This window comes from Malaya genurostris, chromosome 3, assembly GCF_030247185.1.
Source record: "Malaya genurostris strain Urasoe2022 chromosome 3, Malgen_1.1, whole genome shotgun sequence".
In the NCBI taxonomy this organism is placed as follows: Eukaryota; Metazoa; Arthropoda; class Insecta; order Diptera; family Culicidae; genus Malaya; species Malaya genurostris.
In genome coordinates, this window is record NC_080572.1 from 37,654,282 (window position 1) to 37,675,505 (window position 21,224).

General features: G+C 36.9%; 1 protein-coding gene across 1 annotated transcript in view; it reads right to left on the reverse strand.

The window, feature by feature from the left end:
* Positions 1 to 13,704: 13,704 nt before the first annotated feature.
* LOC131439038 (serine/threonine-protein kinase ULK2) overlaps positions 13,705 to 21,224 on the reverse strand; it is a 92,164-nt gene continuing 84,644 nt past the window's right edge. Inside the window, exons 14-15 of the mRNA XM_058609555.1 lie at positions 16,146 to 16,281; positions 13,705 to 15,672 (exon numbers count right to left, since the gene is read on the reverse strand). Coding sequence (XP_058465538.1) covers positions 15,596 to 15,672; positions 16,146 to 16,281 — 213 coding nt within the window. The 3' untranslated portion in view covers positions 13,705 to 15,595. The remainder of the gene's footprint in view (positions 15,673 to 16,145; positions 16,282 to 21,224) is intronic.

Here is a 21,224-nt window from a genome sequence, read left to right on the forward strand (position 1 = left end):
AAGCATATTAAATTGAAGTGCTATTTACATTTACATTTACATATATATATATATATATATATATATATATATATATATATATATATATATATATATATATATATATATATATATATATATATATATATATATATATATATATATATATATATATATATATATATATATATATATATATATATATATATATATATATATATATATATATATATATATATATATATATATATATATATATATATATATATATATATATATATATATATATATATATATTTATATATGTCCTGCCTATTTTTACCAGTGCAGTGTAATTTTTCTGGCTTCTATCCATCGTCACCTTAACGTTGACTGCCCAAGTAACATTTTTAATATTAATAAATACTTGTAGCTGTCTTCAATGCTACATAATAAATCTTGCAATAAAACTTTAAACTCCACGAAAGCCTACTGAGAACCTATATAAGAGCATGTTCCTGCCAAGTGGGCCATTCTTCATAAGGTTTATAAATCAAAATGAAGAATCAGCATAAACCTGCTTTAAAACTCCAAATTCAAGAAAATTTTGAAACCAGATTTACAATCATCATTAAATTTATTTGGATGGAATGAATTCCGCTATGAATAAACTGACGTTTTGATCATATTTTTCTTGTCTATGTGTGTGTCATGTCTACTTTGAATGCAATCAGTAAGAATATATTAGATTTTTTTACGAGTTTGAGGCTGTTTCCGAACGTAAAAACTTCATGCGCTTTTATTTTTATCGTATATGTAAGGATAAAAATAAGAATTATAACTAATCGCCTTGAAATAAATGCGGTTTTTGCGAAAGTCTTCATGATTTATGAAAATTATTTTTCGTGATTCATCGTCATTTTTGTATAAAACTATTTCGTGGCGTTAAAACTTGTGCATACATTCTGAAAACGAATCATGAAAGTCCTCGTTTTAGCATTTCGAAGTTTATTTGATGTCAATGCTACGGTATAGAACATCATAATGTCGGCCATGAAATTCCCTTTAATGCAAATTACACTTAACCTAAGAAGCAATAAATCAAATAGCCTACTACTAATGTGTCATAAATGTACTTTAGAACCCTCAAATTTGCTCTGAGTGAAATTGTCATCCAATGAACACGCACACACACAAAACTAGATTTATGAAAGAATCTATCTGACAATAATGTTTTAAAGAAAATGTTTGAAAGCAATATTAAGAGTGTTTGCATGGTTTTATCCTAGTACAAATTGTTTTGTTTTTAGTTCTGTTGTTAGTGTAGGCAAAGGGTTTTATAAAAGCTTTGAAAACCATGATATTACTGGTTAAAAGAGACACTTATTATAGTTGTCATAAAACAGGTAGTGATTGAAAAATCAATTACAAAACTCATATAAACTATAATCAAACCATAAGGCACTCGAATTGTTACTTGGAATAACTGGATGTCGTGAATACGAATAAAACTGACACTATTTCTTTATACTTCCGAATATCAATTAGTTGATCGATTGTGTGAATTGTGCAAGCTTTGCCCTTTTACACTAATTCCGATGGATACCGCTTGACTAATTCCGATGGATACCATTGACTCCGATGGATACCGCTGACTTCCGTCATCTATTTCCAGGATGACCTGTTGTCCGTGAATACGATCCTTATATGTGTTCTGTTGGAGTCTCCTACTTCTTCCGCCTTCTGTAACAAGCTTTGTATTTCGTTTGGAGATTCCTCGCCAAATTCGAAATGAATGGCTTCTGGGTCGGTGCTATGCATTTTATAAAGCAAATCTGCAGAAAGTTTACTACAAACTACAACTGGTTGAAAAATGGGCCGTATACAGTATAGTGAAGTAAAATTTCGCATAATTCTTTGGGTATAAAATTATGGTTCTAAATGGCACATTAGAGAATCTTGATGTCGATTATTTCATTTCAAATTTCAATATTTTAGTAAAAGATACTATCAAAATACTGTATGAGATTAATTTCTTGCATCCAAGAAGAACCAAAGTGTATAATTTTCTAAGATATTGAACACTGATTAGATATAAACGTTTTTAAACACTGATTAGATATAAACGATTAGATATAAACACACGCAAAGCCTTGGTGTTACATTCCTGTAGTGGAATTTGACCTTCCGTTTGAACAGACTTCGCAGCCGATTCAGAGTGTACAGAACCAGTGCATGGCTGGTGCTACGATTATACTGACACTACGAATCCTTCCAGGTCGTGGCTTAAACATACGACAACTAGTTTGTAAGACCAGCGCTCTATGCATTGAACCGCCAACCCGGAACAAAATTGCGAAAAACTGAACAAATTATCTTAGATTTGCACTACACTGCTAATTTTAATTTTAATTTTCGATTTACAAAGAAGCAATCTTTATAGTTCTTTAGGTAACATTTAGAGCCATTAGAAAGGCTCATTTTGCATAATGTTCCACATTGTCCATTTTCCGTTGTATTTTGCTCCAATGCAAACGACCACCAACAGGATGATGTAATCGATCTTTTTCGAAGGGAAACTGGCTCTGCGACCTGAGCGTTTGAGGCTTTATACCACGCAAAAGATCTGCTCTCATTATTGACGACTGCTCCACCTGACGACTGAAGTCCAAATGAATGCATTGCCGACTGCTCCACCTGACGATTGAAGTCCAAATGAAAGCACGACCTGAGCGTTTGAGGCTTTTTACCACGCAAAAGGTCTCCGAAGCTGCTGGTTGATTAATTCATTCCCACGACGTCTGCTTCCATCGAACGCACAGAAAGAAATGATCGATTTTCACATTTTTTTTGCATAAATATCTGTTTATGAATCTTATTTTTGTGTATTACATCAACGTTTCACAGTACATGTGTTTTGACCCTTTGGCCTTCCATCTTTGTTATTCATAGGATTCGTTATTAATAATTGGTGTTTTAGTTACTCTTGTTTTACATACTAATGTTTAATCATAATATTTATTTTGATTATTAATAAAATACCTACATTATTTCTGTCAAATCGGGAGTTTAATCTCCATGAGCACTAGTTCCATGTAATCACCAATTTAACACATAGAAGATCGGTTATGATTAAAAGACTTCATGGGCCCGTCTATATGAATACAACATAAGTTGCGTAATTCGAATCACACGTCTCCACACGAAACATAAACTAAAACTCGTGTCTACTTAGCATAGGCTTACATTTTCTATTAAAATGAGAAAAAGGTAATTTTCCAAACATTTTGACGGAAGCGAAAATTTTTCACGTCCGACGTAAAAGGAGTAAAAACGCACATAGCAGCTCATGCAATTTATGTGTTCTTAACATTTATATTCTACCATTGAACTGAAGTTAAGATAGAGCAATTGACGTAATAATGAATCATCCTGGATTATTGTTAAAATATCTATATCACGTGGGTATTGTATCCAGACTATATGTGGGAAAATACTGTCCTGGTACGTATGGATTATAGTGACGAAATAGGAACAGAATTTCGTTACAATTACAGTAGCAAAACCAGTAATTAATTTATTTTTAGTTGAATAAAGTATACTTACATTGCTGTTTGTTTCTGCGTTCAACACGTTGAGTCAACTGCATTTGCGCCATGTAGCACGAGTTTGATTCTGGTACCGACCAAATGAATAATATCCGTTTTATTTTGATTTAGCACTAGACTCGCGTGTTTGTGAAACTTTCGAATTTCGAAATAAGTTCTGACGAATATTTAAAACTTCTATGGAGCACTTTTTAAATTTTTATTTACAGTTCATTGTATATTGGCAAAAGTTCAACAATACGTCATTACTAAGAAATAGGGAAACATTGTTCTTCTAAGCACAAATTCAATGTGTAATTCGAAGCATAGTTTGGAGAATCCTTTCCGGAAGTACGATTCTTCATCTCCCACGAACATAACTGTGTTCAGTAAGGCACAGCCATCGAACTGAAAGATGTTCATTGTTGGCAGCAAGTAGGTGTTGTTGGAGAACACGTTGGATTCCGTGCTCCAATTCTAACGCTGCGTGTGATAACGAAGCTGTCCAGCAGACGCCAAAATTTGATGTTGATTTGAACAGTTGGTGCGTGCAATCTTGTAGTATCACGAGTACTGGGGCGCGTGCAAACAACTTGGATCTCTTTTATAGATGATGGTAATAGGGACGGTTACCTAATTTGGAGAGGTTGAAAGTGAATGGAACCTACATAAATTAATCATAAAAACGGAAAACCATATCTTTTATCGGAAAATTAGCGAAGCGTCGCAATATTTTTTCCCGTGTATTTGCACGGAAAACTTGAAAATAATAAAATTATTCTCTTGTCCAGGGTTGAACTATTTCAAATCAATTCCTAACTGTTTTTGGCTTGACTTGTGCAGAATTACTTATTGTATCAACAGGTGAAAAACAATAAACAGTTTTATTGGAAATATCGAACATTGAACAATATCGACTGTACATATTTGCACAACCTTGGGGTTAACAACACGTAAAAAATACGAATCCAAAATTCTCATGAAGAGATGTACAAAATTGTCATAATGGATTGAGTATTACGCATGATATGTACACTATCATTGTGCAAACATTCGGAAACACGAAATAATGATGACATAATTGACAACCACCAAATTATGAGTTATGAATGAATGGCAGTAGTTTGTTCTGTTCTCGGAAATTAACAGTGACAAGCTTCCCATGAATTGTGTTCCTTCTTAACCAACTGTTTAAACTATTTCCAGACGGTCGTCATACCCGATCTTGACTGGGTGAAATTCTGTGTTGAGTGTGCATTCATAAAAACGCAGACATGGTTCAAATTTCAACAGTTTGTATTTATTTGCATTACATCGACGTATTATAAAACTTCGATCCGACACTGATAAGCCGGAGGAATAATGTGTTTTACTACTCGGCTGTCTAACGGAGATTAGAAAGTTCCACATACTATAAGTATAAAACACGATTCTGTTGAACGACACACAGTTAGAAAACTTGTGACTGCCGTAGGATGCGCATGGTAGAAGGAACAAATTAAATATATACTTTTTTGATGATGCGATGCTCCACATATTGTTCTAATCGTTTATCAATTCGATACATCCATTCAGGAGTGCTGACCTACTATGAAAGTGAGCAGTGAAGTATAATTACCAATATCATCGAACACATTATCACTTGATTTGAGTTTTTTTTATTATCATAGAGTGAAAATATCAAGTTTAGTGTGTATCTATTTCCACTCAGCTCCGCACAGTTGACCACTCATGAGATTCGCGAGATTGATAAAACGAAAACAGTTGGAAATTACATATTGAACCAAATACAAAGTTCTCGAGAGTAGAAGGTTATGCTCAACGTCCAATCTAAAATGGCTTTGAACAGGAAATGATCAATAACTTGGTCGTGCAGGTCACTGCACGAGGGGACGAAATGTCCATCGTCATTCAAAAAAACTGCACCATTTTTTTCAAATTTTGCACACACTTTCTACATATGAAAAACCAGACCTCAAAGTTTTCCTTTTCGTTGTTTGTTACTTTGGGGAGGTTTTACAGCTACAAATTGGCGGTTTTATTTTCGTGAAAAATCGTAATTTTCACATTGAACAACCACCAAAAATTCAAAAAATTAAACAAAAAAGAAACAGAAACGTAGGGGTCTAGAAAAACTTTTATTTTAACTATTCTGCTTTGATTTGTTCACCTCTGAATAGTCTGCGCTGAGATACAGTGGACACCGCAAATCATGACTTAGAAGAAGCGCGATGTATGGAAGCAGATTCAATTGGTTTTAATGTGGAACACATTTTTGTTTTCTATATAGGGGTGCAAATTAGAAACTCAAGAAAAATACACGTAGAAATGTGGTCAGGTTTTGAACAATTACAGCTTAGTCAATTTTGTATCAATTATTAATATTATGTCACCATTTGATTGGAAATATTTCTACGTATTGATTTGAATATTCATAGCCATGTATTTTTAATTGTATATCATTGAAATGGTGAATAATAGCTAGCAGTGTCCTATTTTGTCTGCAAAAAATCTCCGGCAAACCGGATTTCCCTGCCATAGTCGACGGTTTTGAAGGAGTAAGCGATATATCAAAGGGAAAGCATCACTCTGATTGGTAAATCGATGCAAAAGCGAAGCTGCTGGAAGCATGCGAATTTATAAATATAAGAAAAATTATAGCTAACGTTTCAGTCTTACGAGTAGCTAGTAGGTAGTAGAAGTAGGTTGTTGCTAGACAGCAAGACAAAAAGTGCCATAAAACGATTTTAAGCTTTAATAGGTTCCATGTTATGTCGTTTCGCCTGAGAAATTGACAACTATCCCAGGGTAAATTTGGAGTCCATAAGATTAATTTCTAATTTTTATAAGATGAACTCGATTGATAATGAGAAAAAGTTTATCGCTTCAACCGAAATCGCAGAATGGTAGTAAGGACAGAGAAACGCTATAAAAATAACTGCTTGCATACAAAACTTGAACACAAGCTTGGCGAAGAGAAGCTTAAATATTTAAATTTAATATTTAATTACAAATTAAAATTATTTTTTATTTTGCTGTTCTCAAAATGAGCGCTCAAATATCTTTGTTAATTGATTTGCTTCCATTGAATCTCGTTTTCATCGAATCCTTATAATATGAAAAGCAGAAATACATTTTTTTTATTATTGAATGTATGTTTTACGTACAACTTACATATTACAAATTTTGTAGAAGGAACTTGGCGTATACTAAGCACACTGTCCAAAGACGAAACCAATATGTTACTACTATAATAACCCATTAGATTTATCATGTACTCAATTCACATTCTCGAGAAGTTTGTCTACTGGATTATTATTTTTTGTCCTTTTAGAGGAACACGAAGTAAACTGCGAAACATATATCCGCCTTGAGATAGAAGTAGTTGCAAAAAAAGGTACTTTAACCCGGTGAACGACCATAATTAGGTTAAAACCGGGCATAAATAAACGATAAAAAAGGTAAAAGGCATACTACAGTCATGTTATATAAGCAGTGGAGGGAAAAATAAAAATTTCAAAAATCGCCACACCAGAACCAAAATTCTAAGCCAGGATTCAGGAACTAAAACAGAATATAAGAAATAAATTCGAAACATGGAACAGGCTCAGAATTCAGATGCAAAATTGTCATGGAACATTGTCATTTTCAGAATCCATGAGTTCTAGACCTGAATTAACCATCAGGAACTGAATTAAGTTTCAAAATCTACTTACAGAATCCAAGTTCCGAATTTAGCTCGAGCATGAAGGAAATTCAATTTTGGAAATAAATTCTGATGCTGACTTTTGCAATTAAATTCAGGAATTATTTTCTGGTTTAGAAGTCAGTTCTAAAATTCAAGTTTGTATCTCAGATCTCATATTCATTTCCAGAATCCAGATCTAAAATTCATACTCTGAATTTTGTTTCAGAATTCTGAAGTTGAATTCTAAATAAAAATTCTGGATTCAAATTCTGCGGACTGTCACTGAGAAAGATAGCAAAAATGGAAGGAGTAAGTAAAAAAGCAGGTGAGGTGAGGATAACACCTTGGAGGATGAACCGAAAGCGGGTGGAAAAAAAGGTCCTGCTAACCCTCAGTTTGATACACGTATACTGAAGGCGTTCGAGCAAAAGAAGTAGGTTTCAGTTCGGGATGTGGCAAAAAAGTGGGCACTTCGAAGTCGAATGTTCTTCGTGCTAAAGAATGTTTGAATCTTCGAACCTATAAGAAGCAGAAACAACCAAAATGTAGTCCGAACCAGAAGCATCGATCAGGCCGAGGGTTCGAAAGCTGTACAATACGATTCTTGCTGGAAATTTGAACTGCATAATCATGGACGACGAAATCTACGTGAAACTCGATTACAAATCCTTGCCGGGACCACAATATTATACGGTGCGAGAAGCGCAAGTGTTAAACCAGTCCGAGATATCGATCGAAGTCGAAAAATTTGGTAAGAAAGTTATGGTCTGGCAAGCAATTTGTAGCTGCGGTAAGATTTCGAAACCCTTCATCATCACTGCTTCAATGAACAGCGAAATATACATCAAGGAATGTTTACAAAAACGACTTCTACCCATGATTCGAAGCCACAAGGATCCTGTTGTCTTCTGGCCTCTATCATTATATCGAATAAAATTTGAATATCTAACACTTGTGAATTATGTACAGCGAAATCAAAGTGCGTCCATACTTTCTGGGACAGTCTTTATTATTCGAACTTTTGGTCTAGTATATCCAGGGAGTCCATCTCATGTACTTCACTAGTCCTTGTCCAAGGAGGCAGATTTAGAAACATCTTAAAGATCTTAGTTTGAATGCGCTGAAGCCTAAGTTTGTGCGTTCGTGCCAAACAGTCCCGCCTAACAGGGACTGGGTATCCAATTGCGGGGTAGATGATTTGTTTATAGACAGCCATCTGATTCTTCAGGCATAGTTTAGATGTTCTACAAATCAGCGACCTGATGAGTATGCTGCATTTTGGAACGATTTTGTCAACATGTGACCTGAATATCAGATGTCTGTTAAAGGTGAGTCCTAGATAGATAACTTCGTCGGACCATTGGATGATCGAATAATAATAATCGAATCGTATTCGGCATTCGTCTGATAGAATAATTTTAGAGATCTTGAAAGTGGAAACAAGATGACCTGAGTTTTTGCTGCATTGATCACAAATTTTCAGCTTGTAAAATATTCAATTAGAGCGTCCAGACCTGTCTATAATTTATTCTTCATAGCATTAATGACACGTATCATCAGCAAATTGTGACAGAACACCACCACCCGAAGAGTTAAAAATGTTGTATAGCATGGGGCCTAATGCTGATGAATGTATTCTAAATGGAATGAACTCCCCATCTGGAAAGTCACGTTGGTTGATCCGGGTGTTGTACTGTCCCGCTTCGTAGTCTTCTTCAAGCACGAATCCGTTTCAATTCTGTCTTCTGTTTCCCCACAGCTCATGCGGTGCGTTCAGGTCCCCAGCAATAATGAATTTGTTCTGTCGTCGAGTGAGCATAGCATTCAGTTAAAATAGCAATATCGGCATTCTTCTCTTGAAGAAAATCGGACAATTCAGTAGTTTTGCTCCTGAGTGAGCAAGCATTCCAATTTACTACAACCAACTCATTATAATGCATATTCGATGATGAATTTGCCTAAAGGGTTCATTTGATCTAACAGCGTTCTGGAGTTTCGTAGTTCTGTTGTCATTGTTTAAAAAATGACGATCAGTTGATCAGCAGAGAATAAGTCACAAGAGTCATCCTTTGCTTTCGGTTGATTATTGCCCCATTCAAAAGGGATTTTGGAGGAAGAATCTTTTTGTGATCCAGCGGCTGGATCTTTTGGATTGCTGTGAGGAAGTGGCGGCATTTGGAATATTCCTCTTCGGTGGGAGCCGTGGGAAGTTAGTTTCATCCTTATGTGGAACATTCTTGCGCGTTGATTGTTTATGGGACGCCTGTTGTCGAATTTCTGTGAACTCAGCACGTTTGGGACACGATTTGCTAGTAGATGGATGGAGATCACAGTTCACACATTTTACTGTGATGTTATCTAGTAGGCAACCGTTGGTATTGTGGGATTCGGCACATTTCCCGCACCGACTTTTCCTCGTTCCATGGCCGTAGTTCAAACAGTTCGTGTACTGTGTGACATCCCGATGTACCGGTTTATACTTTTGCCAATCTATGATTATATGAAACAACGATTTGATCGTTTTCAGTTGACTCATGGTGATGGAGCCCTTCTCCAGATTAATCGAGTATAGTTGATCTCGATACGTTCGATTGTGCGTGTTGTGTCGTTTCATTTTAAACACCATCACAGGCTTTAGTATAGCCTCCGATAGTGCCTGCTTTAGTTCGGATTTCATCATGTCGGGTAGTATAACCTTCATAGGTTTGTTGGCGGTAATATGGTGTGTGACGCATTCCGCTTTTGTCTGCTTCAGGTAACATTCCACTGCTTTGTAGTGGTTCAAAGCCGGAACAGTTATTTGTAGCCTTCAGTACATGAACGGATTGTTGCCTGTAATCCTTTGCTGATCAGCGTGTTGAAATCCGGTGGGAAGCCCTTCAGGTAGAAAGGCGGCATTTTTTCCTTCTTCTGCAGTTCCTCTTCGACATCAACTGGAAGATCAGCCTGTACATCATTTGGCTTTAGACGCTTAGCATCCTTTAGATCCTTCTCGGATATATGGCGCGTTTTACCCATAGCATGGGTAGGTAGGCAGCTGGGAATAAAAGATAAACAAAATCGAAATTAGTCATAGTATGTTATTCGTCTATCCACATCGAGTGTTAGATGACGATTGAGAGCGCGACCTGAGTGTTTGAGGCTTCATACCACACAAACCGTCGTCGCGGGTACGAGAAAGGAAAGTAAACGTGTAGAGTTTTCCTCATTGTTTCCAAAAGTTTGAGAAACCTTCATTTTTGAGTTTTTATGGTTATATCAAACTGATGAAAATTGAATCATTAATTGCTCATTAATTAATCATATTTCTGATAGCATGGACGAAGAATGTTGTTGTTGTGTTTAGTACAACTCGAGATATTCATGATTAAGTTCTACCCATTCTCCCAAAAAGTGAATGTTGAAAAGGCGTTCCTTAGACGTCAAAAATCATCGATCGGAAGACTCAGTGCAGAAAAGTTCAGTACTGATTTTTTTTGTATTCGAAATTAATTCAGCAATACCATGGTAGTAGAGTAATATCATTAATAAAAGTAGCAAATTCTGCGACAAAGCATGAATGAAAATCTCGGAAGTTATTTTTTCAGTCACTGATTTTTTCACTGAACTGAGTGATAATTAAATTAATGTTTACTTATCAATGATTTTCTTAACACTGATTATAAGTTATATATAGTAAGCATATCGGAGTCTAAAACAAGATTTACATGTATCATGCATAGAAGCTACTAGGTGTGGTTGTTAGATGATGCAGTCCACGTGAATCGTAACGCTTCAGAGACACATGTCTCGCCTTTTCAGCCAATTGGCGAAAACTTTGCCAATATTAGTAAGAAAATGAGGTTCATTCAAAACCCCCGATCCAAGAGTGTATTTACACCTGTCCGATTTAGTTCCGATACTAGAGGGTGCCGGACAAGTATGTACAAATTCACCGCAATGTGCAGAATATTAGCGCCGGCACCGCACAGATCGGAAAAGTTTGAAGATTCCTTTGCGGTTCATAGGATATCAATTTACCCTTATTCCTGATAATTATAAGCTTCCTATTAGTACTAAATTCACCAGTTTAGGACGAGTGTGATATAATCATATTCTTCCAAACCGTATCAAGTTAATTCGAACTGGTTATCAATTCCAGGCATAAGGCGAGCTTAAACCACCCCATGACCAATAGTCCATTTAAAACTCTCCCATTCGAATCTAATCCGCAATAGGTCCAGAGAGCATTAGAATTTCCCGTCATCAACAAAGGATCGATTCCGGTATGATTTGACAGAGTCCAACTTCTTTCCTCCCACTTGACTCCCACTCCCATCCGACAATTTAGGATACGCGCCTTTATGCTAATCATCCGAAGTCCAGGGACCGAAGACGTTCATTATTCTGAAACAGAATTGAGGCTATCTAGGTGAATGTATGAATACGGTGTTCATAAATGATAATTATTTCAATATGACTAGAAGATTTCGTGACCAATTATGTTAACTGTCTGTTAACTTAACTGTCAAAAAAGCCTTGGTATTACATTACTGTAGTGGAATTTGACCTTCTGTTTCAACGGACTTCGCAGCCGATTCAGAGTGTACAGAACCATTGAATGGCTGGTGCTACGATTCCACTGATACTACGAATCCCTCCATGTCGGGGCTCGAACATACGACAACTGGGAAGATAAGGTACTCAGTAAGACCAGTGCCCTACGCATTGAACCGCCGACTTAATTTAACTGTCACTTTGTTTTAATCAGTGTACCATACAAATAAGGGTTCATACTCCCCCTGCTGAAGCCTGCTCTAGAGATAAACTAAATTAAAGCATGAGTTAAATGTTCTTTATCTTACGTGGCCCTCGACCCACTTCATGGAACTTTATAAGTTAACGCTGTCTTCTATAAGAAATAGAACAAATCATTTCTGTTGTCTAGGAACATTTTTAAAGCCGACAATTCTTCAAACTAGGTGGGGTGCTCATCCGGAAGATCTAATAAAATTGATTCAGACAACGATACTTTCAGTGATGGAATATGGATGCGTTTGCTTTTGTTCCGCTGCAAATTCTCATATTATCAAACTGGAGCGGATTCAGTATCGTTGTTTGCGAATTGCTTTAGACTGCATGCATTCGTCACATACAATGAGTCTTGAAGTTCTGGCGGAAGTTATGGAAGAACCATTGAAAGATCGTTTTTGGGAGCTTTTATCACGACTGCTAATAAGATGTAAGGTACTGAATCCCCTGGTTATTAATAACTTCGAAAGGCTTGTTGAGCTTCAATCTTAAACAAGATTCATGATAGTCTATTTTAACCATATGTCACAGGAAATCGACCCTTCAAGATATATTCCTATCCGTGACAGCCTCCTAAATGGAAATCCCAAAAATATTTACAAGTAAGTTCAGGCATATTGACTCTGAGAAAATATTTTACACGGACGGATCACGAATTGAAGTGGCTACTGGGTTTGGTATATTCAACAATAATGTTTCGGTTTCATTTAGACTTCAAGAACCTGCATCTGTTTATATAGCAGAGTTAGCAGCAGTTCATTATAGTTTGAGTGTAATCGTCACATTATCTCCAAACCATTATTTTCTTTTGCCAAACGTGGTGCTATTGAGTGTGAAATTTATGAGAGACCGATTGCTTTCAACGAATTCTATAGGGCGTCTCGCCAAAGAACACTTGCCAGCTGGCAAGCTTCTTGGGATAAAGATGATCAGGGTCGGTGGATGCACTCAATTATTCCTAGAATATCGACAAAGGCATGGTTCAGGGTACTGGATGTGAGTAGGGACTTCATTCGTGTGATGTCCAGACTCATGTTCAATCACTACACGTTAGATGCACATCTCCTTCGAATTGGACTTTCCGAGACTAATCATTGTGCTTGTGGCGAAGGTTATCGCGATATTGATCATGTCGTTTGGACATGCGTGGAGTATCGTGATGTCAGATCTCAACTAACAAATTCCTTGCGTACTCAAGGTAGACTATCCAATGTCCCAGTTCGCGACATTCTTGCTTGTCGTGACCTTCCTTTCATGAAACTTCTTTATCATTTCGTTAAGTCCATTGGAGTTCCAATTTACATTTTATTTTATGTTAGACAGTTTTCTCTTCCATGAGTTCAACCAATAGCCAGCTATCTTATATTGAATAAAAGTGATTAACTGATACAAACAAACCTGAAATAGTTATAAGATCATGAACAAAATAAATGTATTTCATTAAATGTAATTTATAATAGCAACTCGGTTTATAATAACAGTGTTTAGATTAACTAATGAATACCAACATACTAATATGATATTTGAAATGTATTAGGTTTGAAGTACTATGTATTGTGGATGCCACGGCGAAGAAAAACTTATGTATATTGCCTATGAAATAAACGTATTTATGGAAAAAAAATTCTTCAAACTAGGTACGTTACATGTAGATTTCGAAGAACAGAATTGCGGTTGGAATTATTATGTTATTTTTTTTTATTATTGTTTTACGAAGATTTTGGTTGTTTTTATAGTGTTTCTCTAACATATGCAGTTTTTCCCTCCAATAATAATATGATTCATGTGTTATATTATTTTTTCAACTTTACATTTTTTTGTTTTGTGTAGTCATGATTTTAATTATTCGCCTTATTATTTTTTTAATAAAAGTTCTGCGGATGAGGATCGCTATTATTTGACATGACAGTTAAATTTCATTTCCGGACAATTCGATGTCAACCTTTCTTAAGGTCACACAAACCAATGAGAGTTTCTCTTTGTTTACTTTCTCTTTTGTTAATCTTCTTAATTCCACGTGTACTTACAAAATTTTCATGTATGTATAATAACGCAGATATAGTGGGAAGAGAAAGTAAACAAAGAGAAACTTACAATTGTTTTAGGCCCTTTTGAAATGTTGACGTCGTATTATGTATCCTCGCATTCCACTTTCGGATAAAATTGCACTGCTCACTCTACAGTAATGATCAGTTTATTTAAATGAAACTTAGTTTTGTGAAATCCTCTATTAGTTCATAAATACCTTTGCTTAACGTGTATATTCAATTTAGTAATTTTTGTGTCTCATTTTTCCCTAAATAGAGAGTATATAGGCTCTCCATGTAGAGAATAAACATTTAGTTCATAGTTCTAAAAGTTTTCATTTTACTGTCTAGAGATGTATGCTTAGTTGTTTTGTACTTAGGTACTACGCTTTTATCATCAAGGTTACTCTGCCTCGTGGTACCGGTAAAAAAAGAAATGGAGGTCAGACGGTTTGTTCAAATTTGCAGATGCCATGTGCTTATTTTCCACAATCTCTATCATTGTTTCGATACTGGCAAACATTCGAGATGGAATTACCACAGACTACGCATCTATTTGGAAATTAGTTTATTCAGATGGTTGATGGTGGAGTAAAAAATAAAAAAAAACAATAATTCATTCGAATGGTAGTCTATAGTTGAACGGATTACCGCTACTGCTACATAAAAGGTATCACGCGCAGCGGTTGTAACTTGCAGATTAGCATTTTTCCGAGATGGTAGGGTTCATGCTGGTGTTCATTTAACGGTTGAGTATGAATATTACAGGAAAACACAATCAGCATGACAACACCGTTGGTTGATTACGGAAGCATCTTTCTATATTTTATTGACATAATGTTTTTGAGTAAATTAAGGATTGTTCAAAAATAGTATCTGCTGTACTTATAAATATGTTCTACTTTATTGTATTGTGATAGAACACGCCTTTTCTATCACTAATTAAGTGTTTTATTACGGTTCTGAATGATGATCTGCTAACAATTTTCTTCTAGTTTTAACAATTTTGATTAATTCAAGCACAAACATCTTAAGCTGCGAATTGTACAAAAGCTCTGTGTATGAATACTACTTTCCAGCATTAGAAACTGATCACTGTGTATTTACAATTGATGGTGACAATTTGTCATATATGTACACTAAAGGTATATATTTTGCGAGCAAGCTTCAGAAGAGTTGTAATTCTACTTTAGGAAGCGTTCAATGATCTCTTAGGCAAAGCTTTTACCATGATTACGTTCATCTGGTTATTTACACCGGTTTTTTACCTATTCGCGATCGCTTTCAACCTCACCAACGATGCATCATGTGTAACAGAAAATTGAATAAATAATTTCATGGAATAAATCTCACGGAATATGCAACTAAACACCTAAGCAGTCAAATAATCACACTCATTCGCTTTCATTGCTCGATCCATTTGTTTCGCGAATTATCTGTTCGAGTGGATCCTGTGCACTGTTCAACTTATCTAAAGCTGTCACAGGACCAGTCAGTCAGAAGATCTTTGCCAGACGTCTTCTGAGCGTCTGCAAAGCGCTGGTTCATGACAAATCGTCAGTTGTATAGATTAGGCCCTGCTGCTGTAGAATATAAAGCCGCTTCTCTACTGCATCTTTATCTGCAAAGCAAAATAATAATAATATGCATGTATTAGATTATGCTCACTTGGATTGAACTGCGTACACACTATAACTTTCGGCTATCTTGGTGACATTTCTTTGTCGGTAATTAATATATGTTTTAACATAACAACTACCGATAAGGAAAATGTGATCAAGATAGCCGCAAAACACGTGTTGAGGTCATAGTGTGAACTTGATGTTATACTACGTGCATACTATGGCCGTGGTTGTTTGGCAAAATGATCACCAAGTAGCAATTTACCTTAAGGCGCTTTTAGCAACCCAGCCATCGCTTTTGGGATCTTGCCTTCGAGGTTGCATACAATGTTAATTCATGCATGCAAAACATAACGGTTATTTTTTACGAATTTTCACTTGTAATCTTTATACCGCCTTTTTCAAATAGTTTGGATGTCTGTTCTCGGTGGAATTTACTCTCAGATTACTAACAAATTTGAGCCGTACTTACATTTTGATAACAACATTTTGTCCTGTGGATGACTGCACTTTTGGGCCAATGAATGGAGAAGAATCTGTGCTGATTGGTAACGGGTGAAGCAATCCTCCGGGTTGCCGAACAGTTCGTCTAGAGCAGCCGATTGACACTAGAACGAAGAATATTTGTAGGAGGTGAAAAATGGAATTTAAAGTTGTCCATTGTCACTTTTTTATTGGTGAAAACTGCGCTCATTTATTGGCATTGAACGGAAAGTGGGCTGTGTGTGAGAGAGTGTCAATTAAAAATTCAGTACTAGCCACACTGAAATTTTCTGTCATAATTTGAACATTTACAACACAGCGTTTCGTAGATGCATTTACATTAATTAAATATAATTCGATTTGAAAACATAAACATATATTAAATAATATTAATAGTAATAATCTTGCTAGAGAGTTACCCTAGATATTGAAGGTGTCTTCGATAACGTGCCTTTGAATTCAATTCTGGAAGCATCCCGTGGTCGTGTCATATCTACAAATTACTTCCAATTATCACAATCCTTAGCAATCGACGTCTTTGCTCATCGCTACGGCAAGTGTCTGTGGGTGTCCTCAAGGTTGTGTACTATCACCACTTTTTTGAAACTTATGCCGTTTTCAATTGAAAAACACTGGTGGCATGGATTGCTCTGGTTTTGCACTTTCGAGCAGAAATGTAATATTCGGACGGTGTTTCATTGTCATTTCTGCTCGAAAGTGCAAAACCAGAGCAATCCACGCCACGAGTGCTTTTCAAGGAAAAACGCCATTAGTTGCTGGTGGTTGAGGAAACTTATTGACCTTGGATTCCCGACTTATGATTTCATATATTGATGACCGATATCAGTGGCGTACCGAGGAAATTTGGCACCCGGGGCAAAATAAGAGTTTTGCCGCCCCCATCGTTGGATTAGTGAGCAAAAAACAAAAATCCGGAAATCCGCAAAGATTTTCGAAGAGCAAAAAAAAGGTGAACCAAAAACCGGAAATCTGCAAAGGTCTTAGACGAGCAATAAAAAGGTCCCAAAGATGACTTTGATTGTCAACGTTTTGTCGTTGTACCAATATGCCACCAAAACCAGCTGCAGACGCATCGGTGTGTGACGCAATTCTCCGCTGTGAGTGAGTATATGCATAGTACGCGCTTCGAGATTATTGCTTCCTTCAATCGATTGAATGCTTCAACGTGTGTCGCTGTGAAGCTGTAATTGTTTCCTTCTTTCATCAGTTCGTACAAAGGCAATGCAATTTTGTTAAACTGATATAACATATAAACTTTCGAAAATAACTGACTAGGCCTACGAATCATTGCAGATTCCGTCTTGAAGTCGGAATTGGAATTATTTTAACTGTTTCCACGTGCCGTTCGGACGGATGAATTTGATTATGGGTAACTTCGTACCCCAAATAATCAATCCTAGTTTTCAGAAATTTGCACTTCTCGAAATTTAGTTCAACATGATTATTGGGTAGAGTACAAAACAGTTTGCAAAGCGTTTCTAAATGCTCATCGACGGATTCGGATGCGACCAGAATATCATCGATGAATAGGATTAATATACCGGATTTGATCATTTTTTGCAAGCACTTTTGTTATATACTTCACGAAAATCGATGGCGAATTAGCGTAACCAAACGGTAATCGATTGAATTCATATTTACCTTCAGAGGTTACGAACGCGGTGTACCTTTGCGATTTATCCTCAATTTCCACGTGATAAAACCCATTCTTGAAGTTATGAAGTAAATTAATAATTTTGAATAGACTTACTGCACTTGCAGAATCTACTAAAACCCTGTACTCCTTAAGAACATCTCCTAGGATAATCTGAACACTCATCATCATTGAATCCGAATCGGTATGGATGATTCGCTCTTTCAATTGATTGTCGCTACAAATTACATTTACGTTCGGTCGGCGTTGCTGATTTCCTCTGGCATGCAGCGGCAGTGTGTCCGGTTGGTTGACAATTAGTACATCGCTCCAAACGCAGAGGCTTCGGACAAGTTTATCGACTTGTGGCCTGCCTCCTGGCAGTTGACAGTAACAGACGAATTCTCCTTTCGGTTTCACACCTAACTGATTAGTTTTGCATCTCGGACGCTTTCTTCGAGTTCGATGGCGTGTAATTCCCTCCTTTCTTCTTGCGATGTTGAAAATTAGATTCGCACCATTTCATATGCTGCAACAATTCGTGAATGTCGTTGTACTGTGTAACATGCTACCATGTCCAAAATTAATTTTAATATACTAATTATATAAATATATATGTACTTGAGTTCATGCGATAGGAGTAAGGCCTAGTATTGTTAAATGTAGTTAACTGTCATTTCAAACACCTTTGCTACCGAGCACACCCATGCGATATACGGCTACCAAAACCGAAACATCGCAAACGTTGATAACGATCACAGATAGAAAAGGATATAGAGTCGATGAGGAGCCGGAGGGGGAGACGATCTCTGGGTTGGAGTTCGTTCTATTCATGATGAGGCGCGAGCGAGGTAAGACGTGAAGATCAATTGTCCCAAGTCGAGCGAGTCGTACAATGAACGGGCGACAAGCCTAGGCGAAGATTATCGGGTGTGAGCAAGTGTCGTGATCCGATGGAATTAGAGATATATGATAATTGTCGATCATTTACCCTCTCGGGAAATAATACGGAATTAGAAAGTACACCCGCGCGGTTAGTATCCGTTCCCGCAATAAGCGCCCGTCCCAAACTCGTGCGTAACCTCGGGAGAAGAAGCGAAACCGGTGTAGCCACGAGGCCGGATTGCAGAGCATTCTGAGGCCCGGAATCGAGCTGCGTTCGTGTGCTAATGCCCTTACCACTACTCGTCATTGGCCAATGGAAGCCTCGGAGCCGCAAGCATCCGTAAAATCGACGATACCGCATTTCAGAATATCAGATCAGGTATCAGATGACGCAATTCCTCCGGATGTAACAATCGCTCCTCACCGTCAGTGCTCGTATCGTGGCTTTGACATCGATTGGCGTTTTGGAGATTGGGATCTGGAACACTCTGACGTTTTCCTCGTTTTGGCATGATGAACAGTCGAAATCAACAGGAATCAATACGATTTGTCCGCGTCCCAAAATAGCGTCATCGATATTGAAGCAGTTAAAGGATTCATCCGAAATTCTCGTAGATACTTTTATTCTCCAAGCGGCGAAAGTAGAATCCTACTTTTGATTAACTGTAGACTATCAGTTAAGTTTATTTTTATTGTCGAAGTTTATTCAATTACAAAAAAAAAATTGTCAGGTCGTACATGGGCTGTGTATTCAGTTAAAGCTAACAAAAGAATCTGATCACCTGGCTACATAAACAAAACTTAGAGCAAAAAAAGGGTTGTGTGATATTGCCACGTCATTGCACTCTACCTATTTTTTTTAAATATTTCGAAATAATGTTACACAAAATGCTACAATATCAACGTCGTCAGCTAAGCCAAAAAGCTTTCTGACTTTTGAAGATCGTACCAATCATGTCGATCCTCGCTCTTCATATTACACCTTCCAAAGCAATATGAATGAAATGAGACTAGCGCAGCTTCATTCACTTGGTGGAAACTGTACTGTGTTCCAAGCGGAAATCTACGCGATTCTGTGTGGAATACAATCGGCACTTGAGCAGAGAATCTGTGGTAAACGAATATAACAGATCGGCTGAAAAGTTCGTATCGTTCCTATGAGAGGGTGCCACTAGAATTAAATCCATACCATTTTCAGTTAGTGTTATTTTTGTTCTGTCGGTCAGGCAGTTTTTCAGGCACTCAGGTTCGAATGATTCACGATCGAATCTAATGATCGCATGTCGAACTCAAATCGAATACCAGTTTACTTATTATGAGTACGCGAATATTCTGGTATTACTGGAAATGAATGGACTGATGAATTGACAAGAGCTGGTGGAACGAATGATTTCGTTGGTCCTGAACCAGCTTTACCGCTGTTAACCAGAGATGTCCGTCTTCTCTGTGTAACGAAGAGCAAGTGAATTTTCTCTCCTCGCACTGACATTTTTAACGAGAGATCTCCTCTTTCACATATATACACCACTGCTATATAAAGTGTACACGCATCATGAGTGCGCGTGTTTATTTTCTTTTACATCTAGCACTGAACCGCAACCAAAGAGCTCTCAAATTCTCTGAGGTGGACGCAGATATTTTCACAGAGGTGTACACGCCGGTGAGCACTCTGGTGCGTAGAATAATCGGCAAAAAACCATCGTTGAAATTTCGTTTTTCTTTGCAAGGCCAGATCTACTCTCTATTAATTGAAGTTCACAGAAGTGTTCACTCACCATCACGCGCCAGTGATCACTTGGATGTATTTAGGCGAGAGCTTCTTTCAACACAAGCACACGCTCAAAGTCTGTCTAATGGACACTAGGAAGGATATAGGATGGTGTATTACTCTAGTGAAATGCCATCACTGCTGTCAGCTAGTTGAAAAAAAAAACACAAGAAGGGCTGCATACAAACATGTCAGCTAGTGGCGCAGCTTGTAAACTTGCGCTCATACAAAAGCATTTGTTGTATAGTTCTGTACGCAAGGAATCGACTGCGAAATCTGTTGAAACAGAATGGTTTAATATTACAAAGGACTATTGAAAGAGAATAGTCAAATTCAGCTAAGGGAAAATCAGACTTTTCTTGAAGTCTGATGATTTGATACCAATTTCTGGAATTGCTCAAGAGTTGGACATATCCAAGTAACATGCGAGACATTTTACGTGGATTAGCTATAGCAGCTTTACCTTTCTGCAGAAGACGGAATACATTCATAGTTGCTATACTTTTATGCTGGAAAATGATTTATGGTACTCCAACCATTATCAAACAGGATAATGAATATTCTATCTGCAGTACTTTTTTACAATATATGGTAGGCGTGAATGCATTGGCATATAATCGCCTATAGATTGTTACGAAGAATCGTATGACACAGTCCAAGATACTTTGTTTACAATTGCATTACCTAAGCTCCTTCAAAAAGTTTTGTGGCCTTTTACGACATGGGACAAAAAACCAGTGGACCATTTTTTTGTTGAAATA